Source organism: Patagioenas fasciata, chromosome 1 (assembly GCF_037038585.1).
Source record: "Patagioenas fasciata isolate bPatFas1 chromosome 1, bPatFas1.hap1, whole genome shotgun sequence".
NCBI lineage: Eukaryota > Metazoa > Chordata > Aves > Columbiformes > Columbidae > Patagioenas > Patagioenas fasciata.
Window position 1 is genome coordinate 85,893,363 of NC_092520.1, and position 25,247 is coordinate 85,918,609.

At 46.8% G+C, this 25,247-nt stretch overlaps 2 protein-coding genes across 9 annotated transcripts in view; one reads left to right on the forward strand and one right to left on the reverse strand.

The window, feature by feature from the left end:
* The first annotated feature begins 141 nt into the window (after window positions 1-141).
* LOC136116429 (uncharacterized) lies at window positions 142-6,106 on the forward strand. Of its 6 annotated transcripts, none has more exons than XM_071810027.1 (4): window positions 142-284; window positions 1,051-1,548; window positions 3,731-3,817; window positions 4,264-6,106. In XM_071810027.1, exons 3-4 carry the CDS (start codon window positions 3,766-3,768, stop codon window positions 5,181-5,183), a joined length of 972 nt encoding a protein of 323 aa, XP_071666128.1. In that variant the 5' UTR covers window positions 142-284; window positions 1,051-1,548; window positions 3,731-3,765; the 3' UTR covers window positions 5,184-6,106. The 6 variants fall into 6 exon arrangements, with proteins under 6 accessions (XP_071666128.1, XP_065718857.1, XP_065718853.1 ...); XM_065862785.2 differs by having other exon boundaries at window positions 1,051-1,521; XM_065862781.2 differs by having other exon boundaries at window positions 1,051-1,301.
* Window positions 6,107-12,192: 6,086 nt separating this feature from the next.
* Window positions 12,193-25,247, reverse strand: part of ILDR2 (immunoglobulin like domain containing receptor 2) — a 42,381-nt gene continuing 29,326 nt past the window's right edge. For all 3 annotated transcript variants that reach the window (XM_065862696.2, XM_065862695.2, XM_071810047.1), the window contains 4 exons: window positions 23,297-23,413; window positions 21,309-21,519; window positions 19,717-20,401; window positions 12,193-18,887 (listed from right to left, as the gene is read on the reverse strand). In XM_065862696.2, coding sequence (XP_065718768.1) covers window positions 18,852-18,887; window positions 19,717-20,401; window positions 21,309-21,519; window positions 23,297-23,413 — 1,049 coding nt within the window. In that variant the 3' untranslated portion in view covers window positions 12,193-18,851. The remainder of the gene's footprint in view (window positions 18,888-19,716; window positions 20,402-21,308; window positions 21,520-23,296; window positions 23,414-25,247) is intronic.

A 25,247-nucleotide genomic window follows, 5' to 3' on the forward strand; every position in this document is an offset into this window, starting at 1 on the left:
GACCCCGCCAAGCAGCCCCCCGCGGTGCGCTTCCCGGGACAGACAGGCGCAGGGTTCCGAGCCGTAAGGCGCAGGGCGGCGCAGCTTCCCCCGCAGGGAGCGGATCCGGGCGGCGCTGCGGGATGCCCCAGCCACTGCATGGTCGCCCCGCAGGCCCGGCCCGAACTCCGGCTCCGCTCCCGGCACCTCCCGCTCCGCCCAGGAAGCGCCCTTTGCCCGCGGAGCAGGAAGCAGCTGCCGGCGCGCAGCGGGGCGGGCGCCGTGCGGGAGCGGGCGCCCTGCAGGTAGGCACGGAGCGGCACGGCGGGGCCGGGCCGGGCCTCCCGCAGCCGCTCGGCTGGGGGACAGGGCGGCAGCGAGGGGCAGGGCCCGGGAGCGCCCGCGCGGGTCTGTGCTGGCTCTCGGAGGAGGCCAATGGCACCGACAGCCGGGCTTTAAACCCCTGTCAGAGCCTTTGTCTGTCGGCCCTGTGGTGGAAGGAGCTACCCGGAGGAGAAGAAAAAATGCAGCTCGGGGGACGGGAGCTTGCCTCTCTTACGGACCCTACCCCGCTGTAGTTGCCATCCTTGTCTGCTTGAATCCCTCACCTGTAACGCAGTTCCCCCATTTCCATCCCTTTTCACCTGCCACAGAGCAAACGCGTGTCTTCCCCCGTTCTCCACCCAGTGTGCATTCGCTGTTGCAAACGGGCAGCTTTGCACCCCTGCCTTTGCTCCGTGGGAAATCCTCGTTCCCAAAAACCACACCGTACTTGTCCCCTCCCACACAGCCCCCTGCCTTCGGGTGCTCTGGCCCTGCACTCCGCAGTGGCACTCCCGTTCCACATCCTGTATGTGGCTGCCAGTGCCCCCCAGCATCCCTAGCTGGGCATGGAGCTGGGCAGGAGGGCAGTCACTGGCAAGTGCTGTAATTTATAAACAAATCTGATGGTGCAGGGGAAGGTGGCTCTGTTCACACCCCAGGGAAATGTGTGCAGATGTGTAATGAACTGTGTTCTGTCATGAAAATGTCTTTGTCTTTTGATTTAACTGCAAACGTTATCTGTCGCAGATAATCACAGAATCATGGAATACCAGCTTGGAAGGGACCTCAAGGATCATCTGGTCCAGCCTTTCTTGGCAAAAGCACAGCCTAGACAAGATGGCCCAGCACCTTGTCTTGCTTAATCTTAAAAGTGTCCAATGTTGGGGAATCCACCACTTCCCTGGGGAGATTAATTCCAATGGCTGACTGTTCTCCTAATTAAAATTTGCCCTCTTGTGTTTGGGGGGAGGAAGATTTGAACATCTTCTGAATTGCAGGTTTGTGCTGTTGTGCCTGACATGATTGTATGGACCATGCTTAGCTTCTGACAGCGCTTCGAGAGCAGGCTGCAGGATCCCAAGGAGCCCACAAAGCTGAAACTATGACACTGTGCACTAGGATGGGTCCCATAACCTCCACAGCTTGGTACAACCACAGGAAAAATACAGACCTGAATGGCTAGAAGAGAAAATAAGTAGCTATTTGCAAATAGCTAAGGTAAAGAACATAAATTGGAGGACCCAGGTACAGAATCTACGTATGCTATCACAACACTAAAGCCAGGGCCCCAGGAACAGTATGTTGTTTTTGCAAAGCTCCTGCTGGAGGTCCAGATTAGATGCCCTTCATATCTTGCTTTACTAAAGCTGTGGATGTTGCCTACAGTAATGCCACGCACCCACGGGTGTTCTTCTTGCTTTGGTTTCCGCATTCAAGCAGTAATTCAATATGCCCAAGGACATGCTTCTTCCAGTAACAGATTAAATCCCTGAAGGAATGTGCCCTCTGTTGATGAGGTTTGTCCTCTCCTTTCACAGAGACGTGATTGTGATTACAGAAAGGGAAGAAACTCTTTCCTTAGTCCATAATAGGCTGTTAACTGTGTAAAGGCTGTCCGCTTTCTGCTGAGCTGCCATAGCAAACCTGTCAGTGGCACCCCAAGCTAGGAAATTTTTGCAGAGTCAGAACAGAACTCTTCCTTCTACCTTGTCCGCTTGCTTAGATGTTTCCCCAGCTGGTAACTGTTGGACATTTGTCAGATGCTGGTACCACTTCTGAAATGCTGAGGGATTTGCTCCTCCGAAGTTCCTGTTGACAGCTTTCAGAGGGAAACCCTGGTGTTTGTGGTCAGCTGCCTGGGGAAAGGTGTCTGTGTGGACAGGGTTTTGACTCCTTCTACTCTGGAGTGCAGGTGGGCCATCTGGTACATGTTGCAGCGTGTAAATAGCTTGGTCAGCTTGTACTGCCAGACTGTTGCAGCAGAAATTCTTGGTAGTGAAATAGTCCTGAGAGCTGTAGGGCTGCAGAAGGCAACCTCTCTCTGTATATTGGCTCGGAACTGCCAGAAATGATGCATCTGCAAGGGTGGTCCACTTCAGCATTCAGCAAATATTTAAAGTAGGGACTCATCAATTACCTTTTTAAGGCTTTTATTTTTCTTGTCACGGTTCTGCACTTAAAGATTGCAGTCTTACTTTTCTGCTTGCTCCCTTTCTTTCTGTCCAGCTTTACCATCTAGAATCAAAGACTTCAAGACTGGCGGTTTTATAATCACTGCAAACCGAGATCCAAAACTTTTCCCTTCATCTGAGTTATCTCCTTGATTCTGACCTATCTAATCTCCTATTATCCATTACCTTCCATTAAATAGTTGTTGTTGATGGATGAGTGGTCCAGGACCAGGCACCCATCAGTTTACAGTGTTTGTTTGCACCAGCGCCCATCTATCCAGTTAGCCAATTCCATCTGGAGCTTGAGTAGTTGTAGTTTTGAAGTGATGCAAACTAGTATTAAGTAACTATAAAGATTAAAAAGAGGGGAAAAAGTAGTGTCTTAAATGCTTTAAAATTATTCCCGTAAGTGATCTCAGCTTTACATACTATGCATGTCAGTCTCTGGTCCTAGATTCATCCATGTGGTGTCCTTTCCCTGTCATCTTTGATTCTTACTTTTTGCAATAAAGTGGGATTTTTCTTACCATTGTATTTTCTCTGTTCTGCATTTTTTCTGCAGCAACTGCTAATCCCTGCCCTCTTGATGCTAGCTGCTGTTGTCTACTGTTTGGCTGGTTTCAGCCTTAAAATAGTAAATACTAAAGGAAAAAAAATCTCATCTTTGGTGCTGATGGCATTTCTAAGAACACCCTGCTCAATAGTTGTATTTATGGCAGTTGTTGGAGCTCAGTAGGGATGCCAGGCTGGGGACTAACAGAATCCAGCTGGAGTGGGCAAGACATCAAATTGCCTGGTTTATTGTTTTTAGTTGCCTCAGCCTGAGGGTCTTGGAGGAGAAAGAAGAGATGAGGTAGCAAGTAGGTTCTGGTGACTAAAGAGTCATTTTTCATTTAAAATAATATTAAGAGAGTAACCAGTCTTTTGGCTGTCATTATTAAAGAAATATAAGTATGGCTGGGTTTTGCTCTCTGCTTATACCTATTTATATTATTGTTGTCAGCCAGTTCTCAGTCTAGCACATCTGGTGTATGTTGTAATATATATTGCTTATCAGAAGAGGGGCAACCTTGAATCTCCTTTAAGGAAAGTATCTGGCACCAGATACCTCAGTAGTGCACAGGATGTCCATAAATGTTTGTTGCTTGGTTGAATGCATTCTTTTATGTAGCCACTCTGCTTGTGGTAGATTTTAAGACATATGACACGCTCTTGCTGAATATTCAACTAAGATTACTTCTGTTTGCTTTTGTAAGGATTCCTGATTCCTGAACCTGGCATAACTGCCCAGATGGACCAAGGAGAAGAACAAGATCATGAGGCCTTGGAGGAAACACACACAGGTGAGGAATAAGTTTATAAACGTAGAGCAAGCAAAATGCTTTTTGAGCTGCCTCAGTGTTATTTAAGACACTTCGTTTCATGCAGCTCATATTGAGAAATGCTCTTTCCCCTTCAGGGCAGGCAGACAGCCTGCCTTTGTCAGCCTGCTGTTGGAAGTATGTATTTGAAGACAGAATATTAAGAAGACAAAATATGAAGATTTCTTGGTGTCAAGGACACACTGTAGCATTACCCTTGGCTCTGCTGTTCATGGCACATCTGTTCTGGGTTGGATGACGAGGCCATACAGCCTGTCCTGCAGCTAGGTTTCCATTTGCTCCCAGACTTCCCTTTACTGCTTCTCCTACATGGTACAGACCAGGCTTCCTAGGAAAACAGTTTGCCTGTTCTCTGCTGTGCTGCTTCCCAGTAAGAATCACAGCTAGAGTCATGTCTTTTTTTCCAGGTAGTGAGCTAGGTTCACTTCCAGATCACCCTGCAAGTGTGGATCAGCTGGACATGTTGGCAGCAGGGTCCAGAGGAGGAGAGGAGCAGCTGGGGGACAGCCATGGAAGCCAGCGCAGTTCCTCAGAGGCTCAGCGAGGTGGCTGTGAAGGGGAAGCGGTGGCTAAGCTGTCTTGCTCTGGTATCAGCCTGGTGAAAAGACAGGAGAGAAGGGTGGCCACAGCCTCACGGCGAGCCCCTCGTGCAGAGCGGCCCACCATCTGCTCAGAGTGTGGCAAGGGCTTCAGTCGAAGCATCCACCTCATCCAGCACCAGCGAATGCACACCGGGGAGCGCCCGTTCCTGTGCGGGGACTGTGGCAAGGGCTTCAGCCAGAGCTCCCATCTCATCCAGCACCGGCGGATCCACACGGGCCAGAAACCCTACACCTGTGCCGAGTGTGGGAAGAGCTTCAGCCAGAGCTCCAACCTCCTCAAGCACCAGCGCATCCACACCGGGCTCAAACCCTACATGTGCAGCGAGTGCGGGAAGATCTTCAGCGACAGCTCCACCTGCATCAAACACCAGCGTATGCACACAGGCGAGCGGCCCTACAAGTGCCCAGCCTGTGGGAAAAGCTTCAGCCAACACTCTCACCTCCTTCAGCACCAGCGAGCCCACGACGGCGTCCGGCCTTACACTTGCGGGCAGTGTGGCAAACGTTTTGGGCAGAGCTCTGACCTCATTAACCACGCTCGAACCCACACTGGTGAGAAGCCTTACAAATGCAGCCAGTGTGGCCGGGGCTTCAGCGGCAACTCCAACCTCATCAAGCACATCCGCATCCACACTGGGGAGCAACCCTACCGCTGCACCCAGTGTGGGGAGAGCTTCCGCTTCCAGCCCCAGCTGGTTCGCCACCAGAAGCACCATACAGAGTAGCTGGCAGAGTGGAGAAGACCACATGGACCATAAGCAGCTACCTGGTGCTGGGAAGACACACATCTGCTCCCTGGGCACCTCATACGGGGTATTAATTTTGGGGGAGGGAGCCCTCAGGGCCTGTCCCGTTCTGGGTAAATCTGTTAGTCAGCATTGCTCTGCTCAAGCAGAGTGGGAGGCTACTGCCAAACAAACTACTGCGTGTTCACTGCCATGCGGTGGTTGTTCTGAGCCCCTCTTTTGAGGATGGGGAAAACAAAGGTGCTTACAGTACGGTACGTTCAAGGCCAGAGAGGAGATCATAAAAATGTTCAAAGGATCAGTGCCTTTTTCGGTTATTTCTAGTGGGGAGTGATTTTTATCCCAGTAAAAACCAGCTACAATCTGTACCTGTTTTTTGTACAAGCTACTTGTACATCCCACAGCCTGGGATGATCGCTCCGCTTGGAATCCACATCTTCCTTTTGCCATTATTCTCGGGTTTAGGTAGGGTCAGCATCTATTTATTTTAAAACCCCACAACACTTTGCTGGGTGCCTCTGTGTACACGTTGTGGGCCCAGCTGATGCTCTGTTGGGGCCACATCTATGGAACTGTATTCTTGCTGGGTTGTATGGTTGTTAAATTGGCAGTTCTACAAATTATGCTGCCATTGGACAGCTTAGTCCTCAGCAGTAATTAAGTAAATTAACATCCTAATAGATATTCTCTCAGATTCTTGTTTAGGTACTTTTGTGGGTGGCACTTTATGAATGTTTTTATAAGACTTTTAAAAGCATTTAGGATGACTTTTTAAATTGTAATCTTCTAATTGTATGTTAATGAAGATAAAGAGGTTGTTGTTTGAAAAATAAGCTATGTCAAACTTTGATTTTATATTAAATGTTAAACATTTTTTCTTGCATAAAACTTCTTAACTTAAATGCTGTGATTTTGAGTTGATGATTATGACGAGGTAATTATGACCGATTTCTAGAATTTCTGTAATATTTTTGGTTTTGACATCTTTAATAATGGCTTTCTAAGGAATATGGGGGAGTCAGGATTCTGAGAAAGCAGAAGGAACTGACCTCTGAAGAGATCGTCCTTGCTTCGAGAAGGAGAATACTACTAGTGGGAGTCTGTCCTTAAAAGGAATTCTTGCTCAGGCGACCGCTTGGTGCGGAGGAGGAGAGAACTGGCAGTAATAACAAAGATGTTAATATCTCTAGCATAGAACTCCCTGTAATGAACGTGGCGGTGTATACTGAAATGCCTGTTCCTCCCACAGAGCCAAACACAGGAAGAAATCACAGTGTGCTTTAGGCAAGAAATTGAAGCGATCTGATCTGTTGTGCTGTTGAATATTTATTTTCAGCTCCACACATAAGGCCTAATGCTAAACATGAGCTTTCAGAAGGAGATGAGCTCCCAAATGGGGGATTATCCCTAAAGGGCAAAGAGAACACCCAGCTTGAAGAGCACAGGACCCTGAGGGAACAAGCAAGCTGTGAACAGTAGGAATGTGACTGGAATTACTGGCTTAATAATGCAGATACATCTATGCCTCCCTTAGCCACCACTTGATATCACAGAGGGCACAGCTTCATGCTCCATTAGCAGTAGGTCTGGTTTAAGACATTGGGTCTCACTCTCCTGCCTTCCCTCCTAGAGCCTGAATTAATACAACTGTGCTGAGTAACTGTTCACATGGCTGTGCCCTAAGTCTGGTCTGTAAGATGATCCACAGTTTTTAAATGACAGACTTTGGAGAGTTCATTTTAAGCTGCATTAGCCCAGTCTAGACCACAGCCTCAGAAGCAGTAGAGTACATACCACTGAGAGGCTTAGCCTCAGAGAACAGACAGGCTAAAATGGAAATAAATAATGTGGCCAGTATTGCTGTTAGTTACCAAGAAACACTTAAGATGTTTCTTTTTTATTTGTTTTCTTTTTTTTTTTTTTAATGTTTGTGGGGAAGACTAGACCTGGAAAAGCCTGACACCTTGCTGTTGTTGTTTCTGCATTCCCTTAGCCCCATCAGGAGGAGACATGACGCCACTGCCACAGTATGATGGAAACTACAATTAATTTCTGTGGTGCTCTTGCCACACATACCGTTACCAAACGTGTTTATTCTGAAGGGTCGTTCTCCCCCATAAACTGGCTGAAAACGTGTCTTGCCTCAGAGTTGGAGTATCAGTCTATCGTGTTCATTTGTAGAAGGAGCAAAGCAGCATAACGAACAGAATGGTTACGTCTACAGAGTAAAAGGTGCCAGGGGCACAGAAGCCAAGTGGTATTAGCCCAGGTGAACCCCTTCCCAAAATGCCAGGTTGCCAACTAGCCAGATGTGGCCCAGGCTACATGTTGTTCTTGGCCGGCCTGTGCCCTGATGTCCTAGACATGTGGCTCCTGCAGGGTGCCCTAAAGGACAGCCTTCTTCAACTGGTGGTCCTTCAGGAGCAATTAAGAGTCACTGCCTGTGGACCACTACAAACAATTTTACTCCAGAATATAGCATAGATTATAGCATACATTATGCAGAGCAGATGATCAGGAACTGAGCACCCAGGTTCACTCCCTGAGGCTACATTTTGCAATTCTGTAGATAAATACCTAAGGGTACTAATCGGCTAAGCAAGATGATCAATATTCATGCAGCATTTCTCAGTTGGCTGTGTTGCCACTTGACATGTTGAAGCACACCAGCATGTTCCTCTTCATTTTGCTCCTGTGCTTGAATTTATTGCTTATCTGCAGGCAGCTGTTTTCCTTTTCTCCTCCAGGCTCTTACTACCAGCTGCTTCACAAGCGCCAGTGTCCTCCCTCATTAGCTCTAACAGTTTGTCCAATAATTTTGACCATGGATTCTTTCTGTTTTTCTCATTAATTTGAACAAGTTTAATCATTAAATCAGTGTAACTGAAGTGCTCAAACAGGAAATCAGTTAAGCCTAGCTGCACAGGCTTCTTAATTGAAAGTTGAGCTTTCCTTGGAAGTGTGTGGATCTCAGGTCTCCCCAGCAATACTTGGGAAGCTACCTGCACTCTTCCTTTCAAAGATCTTTGCAGTAGTACAAAACTGTGTTAATAATCTTCAAATACATTTTGAAATGTGTTATCTGCATGCTGCACACACTCAAGTGTTGAACATTCAGACTAACAATTCATTTGAAATCCCCTAAAACCTCTTGTTATTGGGAGCTCTGTAACTCCAGGCTCATTGATAGGAGGGAAGCAGGGACAGTTAAGAATTGTTTCAACCACAATGTGGCACCTCTGCTTAATTAAGAAGTGTCTCTCATCAAGATGACAGGCTGTCCATTGAGACCACTTGATGACAGAGCTCTGCTGCAGTAACTTTACTTTTACAACTATTCACAAGAACCAGCCTAACTTGCATCTTACTGAAACTGAGGAGTGAAATTTTCCACTTAGGCACCACAACTGACCAGAACAGAAGGCAACCTCAGATCTCTCTTCTCAGAAGTGAAGACAAAAATTACTATATTTAAATGTTTATTTCTATTTAAAACAACAACAAACAAAACCACATTTCACTCCCCGGGTACTACTTAAAACATACCTTGGGCTCCAAGTCTGCTACCCACACAAGTTCTGTCAGCTGAAGACCTATTTGTGGATGGGACCAGGTGTTCTCCTCTTGGTATTAGCAGCTCAGTTCAGCAAAACTGCAGGTTCCAAGTTGCATCAGTCAGTTCTGGCTGTTGGGTGCGCACAGTGCAGTCTCTGCAAATCGGCTGCACTGGGATGTGTGTGGACTGTGGTTTTGCTAATTTGAGTAGTTTTACTTTCTCAGAAAACCCAAGCACTTGACTGGCCTGATAGTTTCATCTTAATGTGCTGGGGCTCCAAGTTCTAAACAAAAGTTCCAGGTTCCAGGCCCACGCATCATTTCTGCATGCATTTAGTAGCTAAGCACATGCATAAAGATTTGTAAGACGTGCATTTTAGGCAAGTATTCCTCAACCTTTAACTGTTCAGGCCTATCCTTCAAAGTCTAAGATTGCCAAAAAGCTTGAGAGAGAAATCCGAGAAGAGCTTATATTGTTAAGGTAGTCTTCCTTTTAGTATTCTCACCCTTCTTGCAGAATGTTACTGAAGATGAGAGAGGGGCTAAAATGTCCCTTGTCAGGGATGTGGATGGGGGGCTGCAGTCAGCAGCAGGGCTGCTCCCTCAGGGGACCCCACAGCCAGCAGCAGCAACCAGCCACGCTGAGCTGTGTGCTCCCCAACAGGGCACAACCCCACAGTGCCAGCAGCCTCTGGGAAGTTCTGGTTTGGCTGACTTCCTTTGCCAGGAAGCAGGGAAATTTAAGAGACTAACTAATGATTTAGCAGGCTCTTGAGTGTAAAATGCGTCCAGTGGAGTACCTATTCAGAGACAAGTGTGCTGACTAATGTGTTGCTCAAAGAGAAGACGTGGTAACTGGGACATGAAAGTCACCAACACCTGCTCTAGATGGGCTGGTGGAAACAAACTTGAGAAATAACCAGAAAGGATTTATACCCCACAGTGGGGACTAACTGAAAGCACTACACCTCTTGTAACAAGTGGTCCTATACCACTTTAGGCATTTGTTTTTCAGGCTTATTGCTCCAATTCAGAAATGGCCCTGAATCACAAACCTGTATTTACAGCCAAGAGCTCTGCACCAACTGGGTCTGGACACAGAAGAGCCTTACCTGTATGAGGGGTCACCAGAAGTCACTGTGGGAGCAGACGGGGGCACCTCTGGCTTCTGCCTTGCCGACATAAACATTGGCCCAGCCAGAAGTGAATTCCCACAGGGATAGGTGACCTCTTGGCATTTCTGTTGTCATGGCTTCCTCACCTTCATTTGTCTTTAAGGTATGTGCACCTTTCCTTATTCTGTTAGGTTTGGAGATTTCCGTTGAGGGAGAAGGAAGACTCAAGAGCCTTAAAAAAACGCTGAGCATGTTCACATATGGAAGAAAAAAAAAACAAAGGACTAATGACAATTTTCAGGGGCAAGTGTTAACCTTAGAGATCTTTAACGCTACACACTCCATTCGTTCAGCCTCTTCCCATCGAACCTGCCACTTTGGGCAGGAACTTCACTGGGTACTCTTTACTTGGTAAAGATCTGGCTGGAGGGCCAGGCCCAAAGAGTTGTGATGGAGTCAAATCCAGTTGGCAGGCAGTCACAAGTGTTGTTCCCCAGAGCTCAGTACTGGGGCCAGTTCTGTTTAGTCTCTTTCTCTATCAATGATTGGGACAAGAGAATTAAGTGTGCCCTCGGTAAGATTGCAGATGAGACCAAATTGAGTGGGATTGTTGACCTGCTGGAGGGTAGGAAGGCCACTCAGAGGGATCTGAACCGGCTGGATCATTGGGCTGAGGCCAATTGTATGAGGTTTAACAAGGCCAAGTGCCGGGTCCTGCTCTTGGATCACAACCACCCCAGGGAGCAGTACAGGCTCAGGGAAGAGTGACTGGAAAGCTGCCTGGTGGAAAAGGACCTGGGGGTGCTGATTGACAGCCGGCTGAACATGAGCCAGCAGTGTGCCCAGGTGGCCAAAAAGCCTGGTGTGCATCAGAACTAGTGTGGCCAGCCAGACTAGAGAAGTGATTGTCCCCCTGTACTCAGCATTGGTGAGGTCCCGCCTCAAATCCTGTGTTCAGTTTTGGGCCCCTCACTACAAGAAAGACATTGAGGTGCTGGAGAGAGTTCGGGGGAGGGTAACAAAGCTGGTGAGGGGTCTGGAGCACAAGTCTGATGAGGAGTGGCTGAGGAAGCTGGGGCTGTTTAACCTGGAGAAAAGGAGGCTGAGGGAAGACCTTATCGCTGTCTACAACTACCTGAAAGGAGGTTGTAGCATGGAGGGGGTTGGTCCCTTCTCCCAAGTAACAAGTGATAGGACAAGAGGAAATGGCCTCAAGTTGCACTAGTGAAGATTTAGATTGGATATTAAGAAACATTTATTCACGAAAAGGGTTGCCAGGCATTGGAACAGGCTGCCCAGAGAAGATGGAGTCACCATCCCAGAGGGGTTTAAAAGATGTGTAGATGAGGTTCTTAGGGACATGTTTTAGTGCCAGAGTTAGTTTATGGTTGGACCAGATGATCTTGAGAGTCTCTTCCAACCGAAATGCCTCTGTCACTCTATGACACCCCCCACGCCGCGCGCAGCGGCAGGGCGGGCCGCCAGAGGGCGCGCCTCCACAGGCGGTTGCGGGAGCCCCTGTTGTAACGCTTGCGCCTGGATCCATATTTACCAAGGGTACAAATCCGGGGTGTCACTTCAGCGCAGAGGCAGAAAGCTCAAGCTGCGATGCATCCCGGCATTTGGGAGAGGTATCCGGAGCCAGGCTGAGCTGGCTGGGGCTTGACCGGCATCGCTCTGGGACACAGGTGGCTTCCCTTTCCGCAGGGAGCAAACTGAAGAGCCAAGGGGTGACACACTTCACATGGGGACGTACAGACCAGAGATGAGAGCTGCCTGCACTTCTGCACTGCTGGTATCGCCCAGCAGGTGTGGATCTGAACATACACATGCCATTCAGATTACATCTGCAAACAGAGCGAGAGTCCCCATCCATTATTTATAACGTGGAGGCAGTGTCTGAATGAAGTCACTTGTTCATGAGAGATGGAACACGTCGCTGCAGAGTACTGCAGACATTTAAAGACAAAGGGGGTCAACGTGCCAGAAGGAAAGAACATGTCTGTAGGAAAAAGATAAAGTTCCCAAATGAAATCCACAGGGAAAATGTTTTTTAGGTCTGCAAAACCAGAGGAGAGTTTGTCCTTTCTGTGAAGTAGTGTGGCTCCATGGGGTATGTGCAGGGATTTCTTGTATGAAAGGATGCTGGGCAGAATGTGCTCGTATATGTTATCCTGTGAGCTGGGTATTAAATTTATGAAGGGGTCTGCTTTATAGTTCATTAATCAAAAAGGGGTTGAAAACTGCTTGTGTAAACTGCTTGTTTCTTAGCAAAAAGTGGGCAAATTGTTTGCCTGCAGGATAATAAAAAGGCAGACTGGCAGTAGCTTTTCCTTTTATTCTCCATGGTAACAACTCAAAAGCAACAACCTTGAAACGGCAAGCATGGCAAATGTATAATGCTTGGTAACTGGAGATGAGGATGTGTCCCAAAAAGCTATAAAAGTGTTGTATTTTCATCATACAGAGTATTCTCATGTCCTTCTCCCCCCCATATTAAAAATAAGTTCATCATAGCAGAGAAGGACAATCTAAGTAAAATAACAACAGCTGAGTATAGTAAAGAAAGCGACTCAGTGCGTAATGGGTGGGAAATGGCTGTTGTAGGCAAGTAACAGCAAAGAAAAGGCTTTCAACAGGGTCTATGAAAGTCACACGGGAGGCATCGAGTTCCCAGCCCAGAGCCTCTGGACTATGTAGCTTGTACAAACCAAACTGAAGGAGAGTCTGTTGGGACGCATGATGGGACAGTGTTGGTGCTCTGCAGGCTGTCTGCCTGGGGCAGGGATGCAGAAGAGGCTGCTTTCACCTCTTAAGTTAAATTTCTGTGCTTGGGATAGAAAGGGCATGTTGTTCTCGGAACACTAGTAGAGCTTTGCAAAAAAAATTCTGTATAGAGTGAGCAGGTGTGGTGGAGAGTCACCACCAGGCATTAGAGATTAAAACCTTGCCATTTCCTTGAACTGAATGAGCCTGACAACTTCTAATTCATACTTTTAAACTCAAATGTAACTAACAGTATCTTGGAATCCCATTTGCTTTCTACGACTCATGAAATGCTGCTGCTCTGTGCCACTGCTCCCACCAAGGACAATGAAAACTGAATGTATTTGCTTCTGTTGCTTGCACTTCAGAGCTCTGACTGCAACCGTCCTGGGGTTTAAAACAATACTTACTCATTTTGAAATTATATTCAGCTTTAATTTTTAAAATGTTTCCAGTAACATTCCTGCTTGGGCTTGAGAGACTATCTGGAGGGCTTTTGGTTTTGTGTACTCTGTAATTTTTGCTTTTATAGGGGGTAAAAGTCTTTTTACAAAATGTCACACACTCTACATCTAAATTGACTGAAACCCTTAGGCACAACACTGAAAGTTAACTGGAGATAGCCAAGGAAAGCAGAGGGGTCAGAGAGGGATTACAAGCACGACAAAAAATGACCAGCGGAAAGGGAGAGGAGATGAAGGTCTCTCCTGGCAAAGGCCTCCGTGCATGCAGGGGTCAATGTCAACAAGCAATTATAAATGTCACAAGATAATTCATATGGGACTCATGGCAGATTCATTCCTTCACTATTGGCTAACTTTATTCTTAAGATTTTTCTGTTTCTAATGCTGGTAATCCAGCTGGCATTTTTAAGATCATATCAAAATGACAGCCATCACATCATGTAATGAATCTCTCTTGTAATCTTCCACACAATGGGAAAGGGACTTCAGGAGTCCAGAGTGATGATGAGGCTGTTTTCAATGTCACATCTGTTGTAGAAAGCACATATAGCCAGGATGGAGATGGAGATGCTGTACCACAGAAATTTCTGCAGTCATTGGGTCAGAGCTGCAGCACCTGGCTTATGCCAAAGGTCTCTTTGCTCCTGGACTAAGCCAAGAAGAAAGCTGAAGTCCCTCTAGCTTCTGTTTCCATATGTCCCAAAGCCCTTTCCTTCGTGACACAGAACAGATCCTCACCCACATCTTTGTGTGAAAGCTCTCCAGAGGAAAAGGAAGATAGCACCAAGTGGTTTCTCAGCAAAACAATCTCCATGATATTAAAATTATTTTCAGAATAGCCCAGGCATGATAAACATTGTGGTGTTCTGTATAGGTACCTGTAACAGTTCGTGATAAAGTTTGAGTTCTAAAGTGTTTTGTGATTGCTCCTTCTTAAGGATCTGTATTTGTCCAGCCCAGGGCCTGTCCTGCATCTCTTCAGAGAACCAGCTTTGGGAGAGACCTTGGTTCAAAAGAGACGTGAGCATATGGAGAGTCAGCAGTTACTTTGCTCAAGACAACCTGGAAATGTAGGAGCAGCCCAGCAACTTGGCCAAGCAAAGCTCTTCTGCTCAATGTCGGATCACTGTGTTATCAGAGTAAGCTGGTCACAGCCCACAGGAGGCATCCAAGTGTGTTAACTCTTCTGAAATCCCCTGAAAAAATGCCCTTTCTCTTCCCTCTGCAAAAGGCCAGTTCCATCTTATAATGCTCGATACTTTCTACACTGCTCCCTCCCACAGGTTCCTCTGGTCAGTTTTAGGTAACGCTGGAGAGGATTGGTGTGCCAAAGTCTCTCTGGTGATTGCAAAACCATTTGGCTTATATGACATCTAGAGGGGGCTTGTTGGAAAAGGTTAGGAAAGCCATGTAACCGCTGATTCAGAGGTACCCAGAGTCATAAGCCAGAACGAAAAACACAATTCAGCGAGCTACGCAGGGACTCAGACATTGCAGCAGGAGCTGCGACCTCTCGGGGAGACACAGCAGATGGGTCTGGGGCACCCTGGTGATGGCCACCTCTGATCTAGTGTCGGGAACAATGGCTGGGATGCTTACAGGTCCAGTTCCTATATTACAGGCCAGCACAAAGACCTGAATATTTCCAGATGGTTGTCTCAGGTGACACGTGTTGGAGTTTCTCAAAGTTTTTAAGTATTCAGAGTACTAACTTTATTAATTTTCCGTTTCACTGGAAACTGGTCTGAGTATATTTGCACTGAAGCCACCCCCTGAAATTTTTACAATGCACTTTAAAGGGATAACGGCATTGTTGAGAAGTCATTATCATTGGTGTTTATTTTCCCATTTAATTATGTCAAAACTTATTTCAGTAACCCAGATCACATTTTTCACAGCACAGCCAAACTTACTGCTGGTGCTTGATCCTGCTGTTACTCCAAGGTTTTGTGTTTTTTTTTCAGGATTCACTGATCATGTCAGTTGTCTTCTTAGCAACTCACTGTTGTGATGCTTCATTATAAGGCCACAAAACCATCTGTGTCCTTGACATGACCCAGACATCCATATCCTGTACGAAAAGGACTTTAGTTTTATGCCAACAATAAAAATTGATCACTGGAAAATTTAAAATCTGAGACCCCATAATAATCAGGCTCATTATTTCCCAGTGCCAGCATTCTGCAGGTGTTCTGAGCGATGGTGCAGACATGAACCATTACTTCTTTTCTGAAACAAGAGGCTCCTCTCAGCCCCTCCATCAGCCTCTGGCCACCTGCTCCCCTCTGCTGCAAGAGTCACGGGTCATTAGGGTTGTGCAGCTATAGAGATGGAAACCCTGCTCTACGTCACCCCTTGCTTTTTGATTTGGTCCACTTGGTGCTGCTGCAGATGCATTTCTAATGGGAAAAATAAAGATAGCCTGAGGACAGACACCATCAGTGACTGAAAATTCCTTCAGATTTGTACAGGCAGATATGAAATCTAGGATTTCAGAGCAAGGTGGAGCTGACTGATGGGTGCTGCCCAGACCTGCCTTCAGGGAACCAAGACCTACCCTTTTTTCTGAGGCTGAAATTCTTATGATCTTGTAAAACTTGTAGAATCACTACTCATAAAATCTTCACTACTTTTCCAGGCACTTGGATTCAAAAGAAATGTTGGATGGTTCTTATGAACAGTTGTTTCTACAATTAAAATAGTTTTCTTAAGATAATTAGCTTGCAACTACTTATTTATAAGCTAGATGCATAAACGGCAACTTCCTACACATAGTGTACAAATGCCCTAAAGTACCAGCATCGAGCAAACAAAAGTGATTCAAATAAATGAGGGGAAGTCTTGTATTCTTAATACACACAACTCATTCCTGAGGGTTTGATCAAATAAACTACAATGACTGAGATAAGGGACAGACATTACTGAAATGAGGAGATTGCAACACTCCCGTTCTCAGTATGATTTAAAAGATACAGGTATTCACAGACTGTTAAATCACAGTTTTGGCACCTTTCTGACATAGTCATTGTTGCAGATGCAATTTCAATTTGCTATGTAAAATGTTTCCTGGGTCTGCTGGATGTCTGATGGAAAAAGATGGCAGAAATTCATGGCACAGGGGTTCCCAAGGTTTTCAGACTAAAAGAAATATCAACATTTCTTGCTGCTAGTATCATATATTAGGGACAAAATGTTTACTTTAAAATACCATTTAGTGTAGCTCTGCAGACTTCTCAAGGCCACAGAGACCTCAGGCAACCCACCTGCCTACCTCTTGTTAACTGTGCTGTGATTTTCCTAGGAACATACATTAAAGATGAGAAAAGATAAAAATACTTACAATTTAGTCTCTCCAGCCGTAATACAAGTAGATGTAGTTGGCATGTAGCTGGCAAATAGACTTGCTAATCCACTCTGCCTATCTGAAAAGTCATGGCACAAGCCATGACTGGAAAAAGGGAATCACACCCATTTTTTAAAATGGTACAAAGAAGGAACCTGCGAACTATTGACCATTCTCTTGAGACCCCACCTGAAGTTCTGTGTTCAGCTCTGAGGCCACCAGCACAAGAAAGACATGTACCTGCTGTGTGGGTCCAGAGGAGGCCACAAAATGATCAGAGTAATATAACACCTCTCCTATGAAGACAGGCTGAGAAAGTTGGGGTTGTTCAGCCTGAAGGTTCTGGGGAGACCTTATTGCAGCCTTTCAGTACTTACAGGGGGCTTAGAGACTACTTAGAGAGACTTTTTACCAGGGGCAATGATTTTAGACTAAAAGAGAGAGGGTAGATTTAGATTAGCTATAAGGAAGAAATTCTTTACTATGAGGGTGGTGAGGCACTGGAAGAGGTTTCCCAGAGAAGCTGTGGATGTCTCATCCCTGCAAGTGTTCAATGCCAGTCTGGATGGGGCTTTGAGCAACCTGGTCTGGTGGAAGGTGTCCCTGCCCATGGCAGGGGGGTTGGAACTAGATGATCTTTAAAGGTCCCTTCCTGCACAAACCATTCTGTGATTCCATGATTGCATGCCTCTCTGCAGGCTAATCCTTCTCTGGTCAGGAAGACCCAGGGCTGGGACATCCAAAACTACAGTAATTGCTAGAGGAACATGGGAGAAGAAGAATGCCAAACTTTCATTGATTCACCTTCTAGCATGCAAACTCCATTGTCATTAATCTATGGAGATTATTCTTCCTATCCCCTGACCATTCCTGGTGAACTGATCTGGCAAAGGAGTAACACAGAAATGAATCTGACATTTTTATGGAGAACAGCAGTGATGCTAATAAATCTTACGTTCTAAACAGTATTGCCAGAGTGAGCACCTGAGGCCAGACAGCTTCTCAGATTTCCAGAGTAGCAACAGAGATGGCATTTCAGAGGCTGACAAATGCCTGTAACACAACAGGGCACTAAGCTGGTTTTAGGTGTAATAGGGATCACGATATTAGACCTTAAAATGTTCCCATATTCTTCTTTCACATTATGATTTTAGCAGCTAAAAACTAAAGAAATGACTGTATTATACCCTAGGAAAATGAGAATGTCAGGCTTCCAAATGGTGTGAAGCACTCACTTCTAAATTCAGCTGTTCCTGAGACGACAAGCCACTAAAACCATGTCACAACTGAAGTGAATGAAATGGTTGCAAGTGAAAAAGGTGACTTTCAAAGCCTATGTTAACTCTTTTTCCATTGTTGTTACTGCTCTCTTCAGTGTCTGGGAACAATGACCAGAAAGGAGTAAGACCAGTAGCACAGGATGAAGATCTGCAGCTGCCCTCTCACTGAGACTTTCCCTTTTGCTTTTATAAAACAAAAAGGCCGCTCACTAAGCAGAGATACCTGGTGGTGCTGGAAGTACAGCGCCAGCAAGGCTTGAGCACTGCTTATGATACAGTGGAGTAGATATTCTCGCTTGAAGCTCTACAGGGTTGTCGCTTAGCTGCAAAGAAATGCAACTGTATCAAAACAAATCACAGTTGGGGATGGGGGAAAAAACACATCATGCTCTCATCACAATAAAGGCTACTTTGATCCACTTTCAAAACAATACATCAATCTCACCTGCAACTCTCATCACACAATGAACAGAACTAAATATATTGAACAAAACAGCCCATAATTGTCTCTCTCTGTTCAGCCCTTGCCAAAGCTAACACCTCATCAGTACTTTTCTATAGCATCTGAAAGGATGTAGATTTTCTTTCATGATTTAGGGCTCCATCAGCTGGAGGCAGTCTGCAGCTGTAAGAACAAGGCCTCCTCCCAGCATAGGGATGATGATACAGAAAAGGCTCTAAGTATGGAGACAATTTTCATCCAAACAGAGAGCTGAGGAGACAGAGAGAGCAAGAGGTATGCGCACAGGCCTCTCTCTGCACGTGAGACAGGCAGGAGGACCAAAGGCAGCCTCACTTGTAGTTCAGGGCTGCAGGGACAGTGGGGACGTGGCTGCCTTCCAGCGCAGAATGGAGGGCACTAGAAAACAGGGTGCCAAAGAGAGCCCTGGCCTCATTTTCCTGGCAGATTCCCAGAGCCTCTGAGAACGAGTGCTGTTCATGGGAGTCTGTCTCTCAGAAAAGCCTCTGCTCTCCCTGATGAAACAAACAAGCGAAGCAGAGTCCATCCATGGCTGATGGCTGCGAAGGTTCACAGAGGCTTCTCTTGCTTGTTGCTCTGTATCTTTTCCATTGCAGTCACCTCATGGTATCCAGCCCATCAACACAATATGTCCACAACAACTTCAAACTACAAGGGACATCCTTGTTGGAAAATCATTCTGAGAAGAGAGAACAGAAATGTCAACAGGAAATCATCCATGGAATGGACAAAGAGATAGACATAGCTTTGCCAGAGACACAACCAAACAACAACAGCTTTGTTCACTCACACCCCTTTCTCACACGACATTTCAGCTCAGCCCTGACAGCCAAGCTGCTTTAGCAACAAGGTCTCCCTCATGGAGTAGACTTCAGCCAGCTCCCCTTACCAAATGACCATGAATTCATCAGTCCTCACTAGCCCAGACTGTGGCACAGTATTTTACAGTTGCTGGTATTCTGTGTGAGGAATGCCTTCAGCATTCATGGCCCCTACACATGAATGCTGGCAAGTACTCACAGGAGTCTGTCATCTCACCCCTTTCAGAAAGATGAGGTCTCACACCATACCTTGCTACTAGCCCTGTCCCAGCCCAGATGTACATAGCCTCTCAACCCTTCCTTAACAAGGATCAAGGCCAAAGCAATGCCCCGTCATTATTGTAAACCTGGAAAATTCCCTTCCCTACCATAATCCTAAACTTCTAATTCCTTGGATCACCAAACCACTGATACCAAAAACATCCCTTACATCCCAGTCCCAGGCACATCTGTCTCTCCCCTCCATCATAAATTCCTGTGTAAGAGCTATTTCCTTTTCTGGCCTCCTACACGCACAGTGACTCTCCTCTTCGCACAGTGACTCCCCTTGTCTGGGGTTCCCCACACTCAGGCTCCAGGCTCTACCCTCCTGGAGAGCCCTCTTGCCTGTAAACTCTAGTTAGCATCCCCTGCCTGGTGGCTCCCCGCTCAGCCTATTTGGATTAGGAGCACCAAGCATGGCCTTACTGTTTTCTTGGGGTCCTTTTTCCTCTTCTTATCAGAGGCATTGAGGTAGGCCTGCTCCCTGGCCCTGTACGAAGGGCCCCGGCTCAGCTCCCTCTCGCTGTATGGGGGCAGGGTATCCTCCCCTTCCTCCTGCTGAGGCGGTGGCTGCTGCGACTGCTGCTGCGACTTCTCAGCTTTGTAGGTAGAGGGTGGTGACCAGGCATAGTATGTTCCCCCTCCTCTCTGGCTCGGCTGCGAGCTCAGCTTTGAGGGGGTTTCACTCCGGTCCCCGCTCTCATCGTAGCTCCGGGATTTCCTCTCCAAGACGCTGCTGAGGTAGGAGTGATCATATTTCTGGCTCCCTCCAGGCGTCCGGCTCACCAGCCTGGGCAGGTGCTTCTCTTCATGGGCCCGTCTCCGGGGTGGGCTGTATGACCAGCCCCGATCCGAGTCCGTCAGCGGCTCTCGGTTCCCTCTGCTACGTTTGGTGTAGTACTCCTCCATGGAGCTATCCTGGTGGGGCAGCCCTCCACTGCGCCCGCCGTGCGACTCTGACCGCTCAAAACGCCGAGTCTCCTGGCTGTCCGCCCGCCGGGTCCGCTGGCTGTAGGACTCCGCAAAGGCTGCCAGCTCATCCATAGAGACGGCCGGCACTCCCACAGAGAAGCTCTTACGGGACAACATCTCGGACTTGGATCTCTGCTGGCTGGGAGGAGGGAAGAGGTAGTGTTAGAGGGCAGGATTCAGCTGCACTCGTCCCCTCAGCTGACTTCACAGACAATGGAGGGAAACGGGCATTCCTGAGGCATTAATCACCTGACCTGTTTTTGTCATCTTCTGTAGGAAGAGATGCATCACATCCTAGATATCCTTGCTTCTCTCTGCTTAGTCTAAAGGCAGCTTAGTGCAGATAGCTCAGACTCTAACTCTCAGGTCTAACATGACTCGAAATTAAACCTGGAACACATCTCCCTTGTCCTCCAGTATGCTGGGCTGGACTCACTTCTCCTTGACCCCAAAGTTTGCAGATGTATGTCCTACCGGGAAAACCCAAGAACTCAGCTACAAAAGCTCACAGCAGGGCAATTTTGAAGCAGGTTTAAAGGAGCTGAGGTGGCACCATAGTCCAGCATTGAGGGAAAGAGATCCCTGCCATTTCTTTTGGGAGACTGGCCTGCTGCTATGTGAGGGAAGGATGCACCAGTCCTTTAGATCTGGAGTACAGGTCTTGCTGCATCAAAGCACCAGGGTGTGACTCCTAACAAAGCACACCAGCACTGGGAAGTGCTGGAGGAACTGGGTGCAAATATCTAGAGAGCATTTTGCAAAGGGTGGCTTGGTTTCCTATTGATCTCACTTTTACATCCCACCTGGAGCGGGGCTGGTACCTAGCTTTGCCCAGCCGAGTAGGTTTCAGCAGGCTTGTGGAAATCAGATTAATTCTGACCTCATCTAATGACATCTCCAGATTTCATGTTTCGCTCTAACCCCTCTGTCCTGCTAAGCAGAACTAGAGCAGCAGGAAATGGAGAAGAGCTACCAGTCCATCTGTTCCTTCTCCTTTCTTTACTATTTTGCCAGATAGAGCTGCCTCCCAATGCAGTGCTCATCACCTGTGCCGGAAACTGTCCCGCTCATCTCTGTAGTCGGAGACAGCCTGTGATCTTGACGTGCTGCCCCCGCCAACCACTCCTGCCCAGTATTCACCGTCGCCGTCCAGGTCCCCCGCAGGAGGCAGAGGCTTCCTTCGCACCTGGCGGTAGGGCTGACGGAAGTTCAAGTCATCCTCATGCAAAGAGCTGAGTTCAGAGATGGTGTTGTTATCTGCAGGGGAGGTTGCAGAAAAACGATGAGACAGGCATCACCTGATGGCATGTGTGAGAGGGGAAGACAGGAAGGCTGTGGAGGACCCTGCTGCAGCTTCTTCAGAAAGAAGCTGAGCTGCCTTCTGTTAGGAAAAAATCAAAATGGAATCCAAGGCCCTTCTCCAATGCATTGACCCATACTGACCACGACTCCTGGGGCTCAGTTTGGAGATAGAGCTGCTGTTAGACTTACAGGTCTTCTGAACTGATAGTTGGCAGCCAGGTAGGATATTCTAGGTATACTGCAAATGGCATCAGGTCTCTGTGTCCCAGATAACTGAGTTCAGCCTTCATGCAGAAATCCCCCTCAGCCCTGCTTCAGTGATACATGGGACCTCTCCATCCTCACAAGGTGAGCACTGAGCTTGGTGGAACATCATCATAGCAGTTGTGCCACCACCCCCTTTCCTGGTGTGAGACAGGCTGGCTCTGGATTTGGCCTGACTTGCCCAGCTAAAACAAAAACCACCCCCTCAAAAAAAGATGAAGAAAAAAAGTAAGAGACTGTCTGAATCACTGTCAGTCTCTACCCTGTCAAGCACATTGACATCTGGAGGCCTGACATACCAATCTGGAGAGGTCTTTTTATAGTAAATCTTGTGGGTGGAGAAGACAGTGTGCTCAGCGATGACTGTTTTAGAAGTACATATAATTTGTTAATTATGCCTAATCTGTACAGAGCTTTAATGTAGTGTCACTCCTCAAAGCCATTACCTTCATTGATTTGCAGGATCTCACGTGTCTGTTTTAAATAAACCTCTACCAGTGCTTAATGTGGTCTAGCTCCACATAAGTCAGATGCTGCCCAAAGTCCCCAGCCTGCTGCTGTCCTCCACACAGAACAGCTAGGGGACAAAGAGCAGCACTGCAAGCCCTCTTCATGCACACACTGAGTCCTGTCACTGCACCTCTGCCTCCTAATGTGTTAAGATTCTTCACTTGGGTTTGTATTGGCATCTGTTAGGTGCAGCCTCAGCCTTTACTTAGGGAAATAAAGCTTGCAAGAGGCTACTGGAAGACAGTGAGGAGTGCTGCACAGAAGCTCAGTTCTGAGTCTGCACCCTGTCCCTATTCACTGTCCTTCCGCCTTTACCTGCAGTTGTCTGACTGCCAAGCTGTCAGTACTGATGCATGTGCCACCTCTGATCTTATGTTGACCAGTGTCACAAAACCTGACAATCCCCTGGTTTCTTGAATCTTTCTTGTAGTCCCTGCCCCTCCTGCAAGGCAACAGCCACTCCAAACTACTTTTCTGCATCCTCCAAACTACATTGTGGTCATTGCAGCCCACAAAACATGCTTTTGATAAAATCCCTCTCCTGTATTGCCAAGCTGGGAATTTACAGGCAGCATCCTGTAAGATATATACAAGTTGTGAGGACAATATCCCAGCTATTATCACATATGCTGCAGAAGGCATGAGTATGCACTTGGCTTTTCAGATATTGATGATCCAAAAGTTTAATGATCTGAATGGATGATTTTCACGAGCATCTGAGTATCCCTTACCTTGTCCGCTCTAATGAATGATGTTTAGGTGAGTGGCAGATCTTTAAAATCAGAATGCATTTGTAGATGCCTAAAATCTAGACTTCATCTGCCCTAAGTACCATATCCTGGACATCATATGCTACAGATTGACTCTAAGGCAAAGCTAGTTAGCTTCTAATTATGAATGTGCAGGGTCTTTTTCAGGTCAGAAAAAAAAAAATAATCAAACCATGCTTGTTCCTCACATCGTTCTCGCATCCTCCTAGCTGGATCAAACTGAGCCAGTTCTTTCTCGACATAGTACAGCACCTTCATGGAGTCCCTTTCTTTGTCAGTCTGGATCCTGTACCCTTTGCGCACCGCTAGGGAGAGAAGAAAAGCATTAGAAGAAATCACATTTAAGTCCAAGGAGACCTTCTGACAATATTGCTCCTATAGTTGAGTTCATGTCTGCAGGCAGGTAGGCTGTGTCTTCCAAAACAGAGTGAGTCAGTCCTTGCTTCAGAAGAAATCTGTCTGTAACGTGGGATGTGAAGTTGCGAGCACAGCCGCATCATTTATAAAGTCTGCAGTGACAGCAAAAATGGTTTGGAAATGCCCAATCTGTACAATCAAATGCATCAAGTGGTGTCATTGCCACAGTGATTCCACCTCCCACAGAGGATGGCAGAGAGAAAAGTAGCACTGATTTCCCCTTCCTCAGCACTACAGAAAGGATTCGTCATGGTACAGGAGACACAGCTCCAGAGATCAGGCTCCCTCTATGCAGCAGTGGCCGCAAGCTCCCAGTCTGCAGGGGAAACAGGTGGCTGAGCATTTAGGAGCTGTCACTCTGCAGGACCACTCCACCCTCTCATCCCTATGAATTCTGCTCACAGGTTGAAGAGTTATGTGGTAGGAGAAGCTCCAGAGAATACATAAGGAAACACAGAAAGCCCCACAAAGCACATCACGCTGCTTTGAGATTTATACTAAATCCAGTGATGGGGCCAATCAGGTCACTGGGTAACTGTGACATTGCCTGCTCTGGCATTCTTTACATGCTTTATTTTACAGAAAAGGTACGTCCTACACATACATCAAGTGCTTGACTGCTGGGATTACTCCATTTGCAGGGGAAGTCTGGAAAGCCTTTTTGGCTTTTCCACATTCCTATGTGTAGAAAAGTACACCCAGAGCCACAGCAGCTGTAACTCTGGCAGTCTGGCTCCATGTACACTTTACCTGCCAACCCTGTGAACAGCCCGACTACCTCAAGGCAGGTCTACAGTCGGCAAGCAGAGAACTCCACCTATCAGGCCTTTGAAGAAAATAAGGCTTTTATAGCAGATTATTTATGAAAGGTTTCAGCCTGAGGGTATTTTAAGATTGACAGAAACACAGCGCTAAGCATAAAAGAGGACTACAGTCCTCAAATTCAGCCTCATTAGAGAACTGTCATGAGGACAATTCACTCAACACTACAGAATGGAACCTCACTGCTTTGCATGGGGTTAGTATGTTCCCTTGTGTAAATACTGCAGTGTTGCATGAGCACTCCTCTCGGGGCATGATTTAATACTTGGGATGGAAGTTTTGAGCCAACCTGTTCTTTCTGTTTTATCCCACACCCCAATACATCAAGCTACTAACATATGGGTCTGGTAGTATGTTGCACAGTATGCATGCACTGTGTGGGCTGAACAAGGACTTGGCAGAGGTATTCTTAGGCACCTTCTGTCCTAAACTGCTGTCCATGTGTCTGTGCACTATTAAATAACCATGTTCTGCTTTAGAAATGCCTGTGCCATAGAAATGGCTAGAAGGATTCCAGAAATAATCCCACAAATTGCTCCAGGAGGAAAGTGCTTTACTGTGGGTTTTGACTGTGCACATGTAAGGTAAGTAACTACATCTTGAAATATTACCTTATACTTGGGAAAGGTATTAGATATTAAACATAGTATGGGTCTATCAGGGTCCTGCTTTCAATGTGTCTCCAGACAGCTCAGCTGACAGCAGTCTGGAGTTTTGCTTTGTTTTCTTATACCCACCAACGTGTGCACACTGACTGCAAATGTGCACGGTAATTTACAGAACACAAGGAACACTGCCTCTGCCTCCCCAAGTGGAAGACCATCTCATCTCTTGAAGGGAGGTTGCTGCTCTGAAGAGGGGCTGAAGTGACTGACTGCAGAAGCAATGACTCCAGCTGCA